General features: G+C 28.1%; 1 protein-coding gene across 2 annotated transcripts; it reads right to left on the bottom strand.

The window, feature by feature from the left end:
* Positions 1-8,329: 8,329 nt before the first annotated feature.
* LOC111300342 (protein SPEAR1-like) lies at positions 8,330-10,320 on the bottom strand. Of its 2 annotated transcripts, XM_022895975.2 has the most exons (6): positions 9,878-10,320; positions 9,612-9,722; positions 9,454-9,480; positions 8,961-9,031; positions 8,736-8,820; positions 8,330-8,618 (listed from the first exon to the last, which is right to left on the bottom strand). In XM_022895975.2, the coding sequence occupies exons 1-6, from the start codon at positions 10,097-10,099 to the stop codon at positions 8,502-8,504; spliced, it is 633 nt and encodes a 210-aa protein (XP_022751710.1). In that variant the 5' UTR covers positions 10,100-10,320; the 3' UTR covers positions 8,330-8,501. The 2 variants fall into 2 exon arrangements, with proteins under 2 accessions (XP_022751710.1, XP_022751711.1); XM_022895976.2 differs by lacking the exon at positions 9,454-9,480 and having other exon boundaries at positions 9,878-10,319.
* Positions 10,321-10,619: the final 299 nt, after the last annotated feature.

Here is a 10,619-nt window from a genome sequence, read left to right as displayed (position 1 = left end):
TAGATATGTATTTATAATACACTGTCAGTATATAAATGTTATATATTGTCATTAAATTACGCAATGCTCCCTCATAAAAAATTATTTTTTAATATATTTTTTGAATTAAATGTATTTACATTTTAAAATTTTAAAATTATTTTTTTATATTATATAGAATATAATTAATTGATAATATATAACATTTATATACGTGCAACAAATCAAATATAAGCTCATTGAATATTTATAGAATAGTTAAACACACCAACTAATACTAAAAATTTATTGAGAGATTTGTTTTTGCGTTTTATAGTCAAAGTCTTTGTTTATTGGGGACTTTTAATTTCTACTGGGTGGTTAATTATACTGTTTTTCTCGAGCTAGGGATTCCTTGTATTGTTGACTGATTTTACCTGATTTTCATATTCACTTGCTTAATGGCCTTCAGTTAGCTGGAATGTTGTTGATATTACCGGTAATTAAGGCATGCGTGGCGTTTGAAATTTTGGTCCAGGGATTAGATTTCTATAAACGGAAAGAGTGAATTTGTTTTCACATTTTGGGATTTTTTTTTTAATTTAGGGACAAAGGATATATGGGTTTTGTTCAATATTTTTTTTGGATAGATTCAAACAAATTTATTTATATTAGATCGCTAAAGTTTATTAAATTTATGAAAAATTATCTTCACTTTCCTATTGATTTGAACCCAAATAATAAAAAGAGAAGCACACTCAACTTGAACCAACTATGCATTGTTTGATTTGGTTTAATTTTTCTATGTAAATGACAATTATAATGTGTATAGGTGAGTGAGATTCAGTTCATATCACTTATAATTTTTTTATTATAATATTAAAATTATTTAATCATAACAACAAATTATATAAGAGTCTACCACTTATAGATATGGCTTCTATATAAAATTTTAATAGATTTCACATAATTTTGAATTAAAATTGATTAATTGTAGAATAATAATTTTTAGTAAAATGATCCTATGAGATTTATGTCAGGAAACCTAATCGAATTGTAATAAAAAATATGCACGAAAGTGCTAAAGTTTCCTTTTGATGCTTTTGACTTTTGAGGAAAAATTTTTCTCGTTTTTCAATCATCTAAAAAAAATTTACCTTTTATAAATACGTTCCATGTACTAAAAATGTCGTCTTCCCCTCTTTGTGCTCTGTTATTCCATGCATCTCTCTTCTAGTGTTTTAGCTCTTTGTTATTTTTTATGGGTTAATGTTATATTTGGTCTTTAAATTATAATAAAATATTTAATATGATATTTAAACTTTAAAAATTTTTCATATAGTATCTAAATTATGAATTTATCAATTAAAATAGTACTTGAAAAGTTATTTGTTTGTCATGTGTCATCGTTTGAGGCTAATTACTTTAGGAATAAGTATGGTATTGATTAATAGATTCATAATTTAGATATTACATTATCATAACGTATCGATCCGTAGACTCGATCGCTAGACATAATATTTAAGAATCGTCACTAATTTTTTTTGTTGAGGTATGATTGGTTACCAATCCTATTTTTTGGTCTACGAATTTAAGATTGGATTCGAAAGTATGATTACACGTAATAAAGATTATAGCATTTTCACAACGTCCATCCAAAGATAATACTAATTAAATTTATAAAATCCTAAAGTGATCTTGTTTGAATAGTCTTTTACTTATTGCTTTATAATTTTTATTTTTTATTTTTATTATTTGAATATTAAAAATTTTTTAAGTTATTTCTTACATTTTTGGTATAATTTAAAATATTTTTTTCATATCAAGAGTATTTAAAAAAAAAAAACTTATTTTTTTTGAAAGAGCTTCATTGTTGGATCTATTTTAATATTTTTAAAGTAAATCATGATTCTTTTATATCAATACTTTTGGTATGATTTTAAAAATTTAGAAGAAAATCATCACTCGTTACTTTTTCATAATTTCATTATTAACGAGAATTTTAATCTACTTTGAAACATTTATTTATTTTTTATATTAATTTAAGATATGCAAAAAAAAAATTATTGGTTAAATTTTCAAAATATTTCCAATATTTTTGGACTATTTTGAGAAAAACTCTTGTTTAAGAAATTCGATAAAATCACAACTTGTGACTTTATCATTATCCCATTAATAATTTTAATTTTTTTTTTGTGTTTGAAAAACTCTAAAATATTTCTAACACTTTTAGAATATTTTTTAAAAAATTTTTATATGAATATTTTCAATAAAAGCATGACTTATGACTTTATTGTTATTTTATTATTTTATTTATTTATTAGAAAAATTCTCAAAAATATTTTCAACACTTTTGGTAAATTTTTTAGAAAATTTCTTGATAAAATCACTACTTGTGACTTTATTTTTTATTAATAATTTTTTTATACTTAAAAATTTTTTAAATATTTCTAACACTTTTAGAATATTTTAAAAAATTTCGTTGCGTAGATACTTTTAATAAGATCACCATTTGTAATTTTTTTTTATTAATTTAAAAATTTTGGAAAAATTCTCAAAAAAATTTTTAGCACTTTTGTTAAATTTTTGAGAAAATTTCTTAATTTAAAATTATTAATAAAATCACCACTTATGATTTTGTTTTAATTCCATTATTTATTTATGTATTTTATTTAAATAATTTTTAACTAAAACATTTTATTTTTCATAAATATTTTCCCATTTATTTTCCTATCCCTATTAAAATTTGTACAAATATAATAAAAAAAACTCAAAAAATAGAAATAAAAATAATAAGAATATATAAAAAATTTGAGCTAAAAAATTAAAGAAGATAAAAAATTATAGAAGCAATATCGAAAATGCCCTTGGTTAAAGTGGTTAATGATTTAATAATTTGGGTGATTTGAGCAATTTTTAGTGGTTCAGCCCTGTCATTGAGCAATTCAGCTAATATTTATGTTGATTTTTAGCTATCCAAAGCTAGTTTCATCGATTCTATAGAGGTTTGGTCGGTTCAAGGATGGTTCAATTGAACTGGTCCAAAACTATTAACAGAATCCAGTAACTAGGTCAGTTTGCATAGGTTAAGGTCGAGGCTTGGATCAACACGTGAATTTTCCTTAATAAAAACAATGTTGTTTTGTTGAGCTATAAATAGCCAATTTTTAAATTTTTTTCCTTTCTTCTCTTTTAGATTCTCTTTTTTCTCTCTTTAAGCCAGCCCAAAAATTCAACCAAACCAAATTCCAATGGGTTTTCTAGAAACCGATGGTTGAAAAATTCAATGATCATTGAAAAAAAAAAAAAAACCCAGATACTAGCCTAAAACTCATATTTCAACGCCAAAAAATTCATACAGTTGTCAAAAAATTAAAATTTTACAGAATCCAATGATGCAAAAAAAAGTTTTAACCCCAAATTTTCCTAAAATGATCCACTTAACCTCTTTTACACTTTTCTTGAAACATTTTTTTCCAAAGAGAAACCCAAGCTTCCTAAATTAAAGTTTTTATTTTTGGTTGAAATCTTTTTTTTTTGTTGCTTTTGTTGGTTGTTTGGTTTTTTTTTTCCTAGGATTGTGTAGTGTTGTTGTTATGGTTTTTTGACAAGTGAATCGAAACTTGACAGAGGTAGTGTTAGTTTTTCAAAACAATTTTTAACCTTCTTCCTCCCTTTTAATCGATAAATTGATTTTGTATTTATAGCCAAAATTTTTTAAAATCAATCCTAGATTTAAAGGGATTATGAAAGAAAATTGGGATCCTGATTTTGAAATCCCAACTTGCAAAGTTAAATAATAAATGGGTAGGGTTGAATTTGGTGTAAAAGATGCACAAAGTCATTTAACATGTTTGAATTTGGTGCAAAGATGCACAAAGTCATCTAGCAAACTTGAATTTAGTGAAAAAGTGCGCAAATAATTGACAAAAGAATTAAAGAATAAAGGAAAAAGATGAAAAGATAAAATAATAATAATAATAATAAATGAAAATAGTAAAATTAAAAAAAAAACTTAATAAAAATTTAATGATCAGTATAAAAATGATAACAAAAAATATTACAATACCCACTTTCTTAGACAAAATAAATGTCTACACATATTAAAAAATTTTAAAGTTTAAGTATCATATTTAATATTTTACTATAATTTAAGGGGTATTAATAACATTAACCCTTTTTTATTATTACTAAATTTAAGAATAAATATCACCAACAAAAGATTAATTAGTATATATTAACATATATGCTCTGATAAAAAAAAGAAAAAATTTTAATTTAACAATTATTAAAACATTTCTCCTTTCTTTTTTCTTTTATTCTTTCTTTTTTCCTAAATGAAATGAAGAATGATGCTTAGTCCTGAAGAAATGTCAAGTAATTATTAACTTCAATATCACTAACAAAATATTAATTAATTTATATTAACAAATTTATAATTCATATATCATATTAAAAATTTTTTAAATTTAGGCATTGTATTAAATATTTTTCTATAATCTAAGAACTATTTATAACATTAACTATTTTTTATTATTACCTAATTTAAGAATAAATATCACTAACAAAAGATTAATCAGTTCATATTAACATATATGCTCTGATAAGAAAAAAAAAAAAAGGAAAGGAAAGAAAATATTTTAATTTAATGATTATAAAAACATTTTTCCTTCTTTTTCTTTCTCTTCTTCTTTTTACCAAATGAAACGAAGAATGTTGTTTAGTCCTGAAGTAATGTCAAGTAATTATTAACTTAAAATTTTGACATAGATGAATGCTACACGGATTGCGCTATCAGACTTTCTTTAATGCAAGGTATAAAATCTTAAATCTCTTTAGGCTCAATAACAAATTCTTGTAATTCAATCAAAAGCAAATGTCTTCATATAATTTGAATATCAGTCGAGCTATATGTCTTCATATAATTATAAGAACACCAAAACCTTTAATGCACGTTCAGCAGAACAAGAACCCAGGTCTGTGTCTTAATTTCATATACGAACATTGACAAAAGGCCCAAAAGCCAGCCAAAATCAACTCCCAAATTAATATTTCTAACAACTTTAGACGATTCGCAGATCCATTGATAAATGATTTCTGTTTCTCCATTAACGCCAAAAACCACTTTTTTCCAATATGTTAGAGGCGAATTAGATCCCAATCAAAACAGGAAGAATGTCTGCTTGCTAATAAGTAATGACCACCCATTCTTCAGCTGGCGGCTTGGAGCCTGGCAAAAGAATTCACTGGAAGCTATATATATGAAAGGGCGGGACTTTGAATGATGGAGCTAGATCAGTAAAAGTCAAAGGATAAGGGGACATTTGGTCCCATTTGTCTTAACCCCTCGTGTCTTGTCTTTCTTCATATATCCTTAGGACTACATTGCACAAGCTCTAATTCAGTCCCTCAAATTCCTTTTGTAGGAATTGGGATTGAAATTAATCCTAACAGGCAAAATACTCATAAACAAATTTCAATGGAAAAGTTTGATGGGCAGTCAATTAGCAAATGGAGTATATATATTGCCTCCCTTTTGACTGGGCGGTCACAGTTTCCCACTTCCCACTCACCACTCACCCTCATTCATATTTGATATCTCTCTTATCTTTTGGGTTTTGACTGATATTTCCTCCATGGGGTTGCTTAGAATTTGTATTTGAAATTTGTTTTCTAAATTGCTAAGGAATATATATATATATATATATATATATATATATATATATATATATTGGCTTTGAAGCTACCGTATCAGAAAAGAAGTAGCAAGTAAGAATCTCGGATCAAACTCTTTTCTCTTTAATGGTCTCGATGGATAATTCTGATGGTTGTATGCATTGTAGGATAAATAAATTATTTAGAACTAAATAAGGAGAATAATCCAGCAGCTAAAGCTTGTTAGAAGCTTCTATAAAACATTTGTTTTTTCTATTATTAACCGTTATATTATATCCATATACATATATATACTTATATATGTATCTTTAAGTTTGTTTTTGTTTGATTTGTAAGGATTCAGATTACAATAATCTTTATTCAACGTAATTAATATTGTATTTTCTTTTTTATTTTTAGGGTATCACATATGTTCAAGTGAAAAGAATAATGACAAGAGATCATAAATTTAAAAAACAGATAGCATGAGGATTTATATATATTGGGTTTGCAATGGAACCAAGTCCTTTATTGTTCACTTAGAGGGGCATATATCCTGTTAATTACCGTCCTGTTTGGGAAAGGTTTATTCAACATTCTCACATTTTTCCCTTTAAGGAAGAAGTGTTATTGGGTACACATAACAAATCTTTCCTTCTCTCTCTTTCATTATGAAAAAGAATTTATATTTGATACATTATCAGTGTATAAATTTTATATACTATCAGTGATAATAATAATTTATTAATGAAGTGAATCTAACGATAATATCTTGTTAATGAATAAATTATTTTAACTTGTGTATATTTATTTTAAGAATTAATATTTGCTCATTAATAAATTATCATCATTTGATTCTTTAATAACGTATAAAATTTATATACTGATAATATATCAAATATAAACTCTATAAAAAATGTGAGCTAACTTGAGTTTGTTTTTATCCGGCCAAAGTCATGCCAAAACACATTTATATTTATATTTGTCCTTTTGTCCAATAGCTTCCTTTCCCTTCAATTGTGATCATTAGTGATTTAGGTTCAAATTAATCTGAATACCCAAAAGTAATCTTTGTAAGCTTTTTGGTCTGGATGACCAATTATCTTTTCCATGATTGACATATTAATACAGCTGTATGTGGGGGTATATTCATAGCTTTTACACTGCATATTAAAGTAGGCAACTTTTTGAACAGTGAAAGCAGTCCAAAACACGTCAAGGTCACTTATAATGCACTGTTCTTGAGGCAGTGACAAAACAGAAATTGATGTTATAAATTAAGATTGGAGCCAGTCAATTGAAGCTAAGAGTAGTACGATAAGATTAAATGTATAAAATGTTAAACTTTTAATTTTAATAATTAAGAATCAATCCTTAATAATATCAAGTAATTAAGAGAAAAGATACATGAACCCTAATTTCCAAGGGTTTTATCTAGGCTGAATAAAATGGAGGATTAATCTGATAGGTTATCACGAGGGCTGAAGAGATTGTTGTTCTTCTCACATGTGAAAAATTACATTCACAATGGCTGCTCCGTTAACAGTTGATTGAAGATGAGCATTTTGACATTAATCTACTTTTTACCACATTTTCTCTGAATTAGTCATCCAAAAAGGCTAGACTTTAATTGTGCATGATTTACTGGCACATGAAAAAGGGAAAAGAGGCTGCATCTATAAAGATTGAAACTTGAGGTCTTGGTACCTATCTCATGCTTAATTAGACTGCCAAACTTAACAATCTAATCTTTACCAGGTTGGGAAGTCTAACTGAGTTTTGTTGCTAGCTATTGTTTCATTTTATGCCTAGCTAGTGTTCCATGCGATAATTAATTCAAGAGGAAAGGCTTATGCAGGTCAATTCAACTTTATGATCGAACCCAAATCCCAAACAAATAGACTTTAAAATAAGTTAACCTCTCAAGCAGTATTCGCACTTCTTTTTATGGCCATTGTTGAAGATTTGACAAATTTCATGAAAAATAAACCATGTAGCTTATATCTTCTCTCTCTCTGGTAAAGACTTCATTTCAAAGCAGATACATAAATCAGTTGATTAACTTAAGATTCCAGACCAAAACAAAATTAGAATTTTTAATCGCTGCAGCTGGGAGCCACCAGGAAAGCAAATTGCATAATATCGAAAGTATTGATTCCATTGCCAAATGCAATTTCTTGCATTCCAATTGATCGGCTCCTTATAAATTCCTAGCCATAGTACATCTAGGGCTTTGATTTAAGTGAAGAACGATATATATTACCCTAGTTTGGTGGCTTGATCTTTGTTACATTTTCGTTATCTAAAGGCAAAAGCACCTAATTGGCTATGTGGTCAGTTGTTTGCAACCATGCTACATAGTAAGTTCATGTATTTGAAGAAAATGATTTGATAGACATCCAAAGTTGTCTCTTACTTTTCCCTTAATTGAGAACCTTTAATCCCCACTCAGTACGTACTTGGTTAACCACAGTTTCCTTGACATGTTTTGTTCTTAATTTCCTTTTTACTTTCTTTAATTAATAAAGTGGCTAAAATATTGAACAATAGGAATAATTAGCTAAGGGATTCATCAATTCCATTTATGGGATTTACTTTGATTTCAAGAAGCTATATAGCCTTGAAATAATAGAAATTTGTAAGAGTTATGATTTTAATCCTCATCTCTTTGAAAATTCATAAACAAGAAGATCAAATTTTCACTATATCTCATGCAGCAAGTCAATCTACCTTTCATTACATAAGATTCCTTTCAAATGAAGTTCAAACAAGTTCATCTACTTGCTTGTATGTGAATTGAAAGACCAACTAATGCTTATCTTGGACTTACAATTGTAAGGGAAGCATAAAATTCAATCCTATGCATTTAAGTAGTAGAAAATTACTCATTACAGTGACAGTCTGAGCTCCAAATCTAGCTCTTGTTTGTCACTTGATTCAGAATTATGACTACTGGATCCCAATGAGTTGCTTCGGTGTTTCTTGCTCGTTTTTGGTTGTGAATCCTAAAATTACATAGGAAAAGGAAGGGAAAAAATTAAAGTCGGTAAGAACAGAATCTTGGAATGCCATATATATAGCTTTTATTTCATCAACATTTACATAAGGATGTTTATAGCAACCTCAACATGCAGGTTTAGAAGCTGTCTGGTCATGTTTGGTTGTGCAGAATGTTGACTGTCTAAGATGCCACTACCGGGGTTCCAACTGTTGCAAATGATTGGAAACATATTAATTAATTATAAGCAAAAAATTATACCTAGAAAACAAGCTTCTAAGGAGAAATCAGGTTTGCACAAAAAGGGAATTGATTTAAGAAGAAATTGGAAAGTTAAATATATGTGCACCTTGCTGTATTACTAGGTTGGTAATCACCATATCTGATATTTGCTCTTTGATCATATTCGCCCAACCCCATCTGCAATATCAGGAAAATTTGACTGATTTAGTTTACAAATCAAGATTATATAGAGAATTACTAATCAAGTAATTCATAAGCAATCAATTCATAAGTTTCCTTCTTCTTGCTCTCATTACAAAACTTTCATTCACCAATATAATTATCCATGTATAACAAATACTTGGTGGTGGGGGAAAATTAGAATCTAGGGTTAGAACCAAGAAGTAAGCAAAACTAATTAGCAACTTCAAAGGATCCAATCCAATACACACAAAAGTATTTAGATAAATATCAGAAAGAAAGAAACAAAGAGAATTTGTTTCATCAAAACTTGTATGTTGTGATCTTGATGATGATAATTGAAAATATATATTGCAATATCCAATTCACAAAAAATCTTCTGCCATGTTTTCTCTTCTAAATCAGTATATTATATATACCTCATCATTTATTAGGAAATACAGCAGCTGCAAATGGGTGACACAAAATCATGTCAAAGATTCAGTCAATTAATTAATGATACACCGATTTTAATGAAAATAGAAAAATGAAATTTTATGATACTCTTTTGGAGAAAACAAAGAGCAGGTTCACCTACCACCATGCTGGGGTGGAAACCATAAGAAGCTGAGGAAGTTGATGAGGATGATGAATATGAAAAAGATGATGATGGCAGAGATGAATAAGCTGTCTGAACTCTCATGTCTTCCTGCATGAACACAAACAAAGATTTCTTTTCTCATGAAATTCCATCCACAACTCAAAGAAAAAAAAAAAAAAAAAACTTCACCCTATAATCTGATATTAATCATTTATTCGGAGAGCAAAAAGATCCAAAAAATTAAGGGTTAAAAGTGAATTTACCTGGCTGAAATTTCCAGGGTAAGGTCCATGAAGAGAAGGATGGTAGGAACAACCCATTTGTCCATGTAATCTGATCTTCTCCAATTGAGCAACACCAAGCCCTCTCTGAGGTTGCTTAGGCTTCTCTGAACTACCCTTCTTGCCTTTCCTTGAAGATGACGACGACGACAACCCTCCTCTTTCATTTCCCATGTTTGGTTCTCCAAAATAACTACTGCCCATCTTCTCTTTTCTACTGATATATGTCTATGTCCAAGAAAGAAGAGAGAAGACAGATGCAGTTTGGCTTTGCAAATCCCAAGCTTTCTCTTACAGCAAACTTTCTGGCACAGGAAAGACAGCTGCTGAGGAATCTGAGATCTCCACTGCCCCTTTTTAAGCTGTTTGCACCCAAGAAATTATTGCATCGCTGGATCAGATTTTGTACAGATTTATTAGAGATATTTCTATATATACACATAGATTTTATGCCCTTTTTTTCCACTACCTCTCCTTTACCTCATTTTTTTAGTGTTCTTCTTCTATTTTTTATTGCTACAATATAAAAAAAATTCCCTCTCATTATATTTGTTTTTTATTGATTTTTTAGTAAAAAAATACTGTTAATTATAATTTTTAATTTATTAAGTACCAGTTTTAAATGGACTTTGAAGCCAAAGACCTGACTGTCTCTTTCAAAATTGCGTTAGCCACCAGATTCTAACCGAACGCGCCATTGCTGCGCGATTGGTCGTCCATAGCT

This window comes from Durio zibethinus, chromosome 18 (assembly GCF_047325235.1).
Source record: "Durio zibethinus cultivar Kanyao isolate XHJ-2024 chromosome 18, ASM4732523v1, whole genome shotgun sequence".
Classification (NCBI taxonomy): Eukaryota; Viridiplantae; Streptophyta; class Magnoliopsida; order Malvales; family Malvaceae; genus Durio; species Durio zibethinus.
This window is presented reverse-complemented; position numbering and strand designations above follow the sequence as displayed.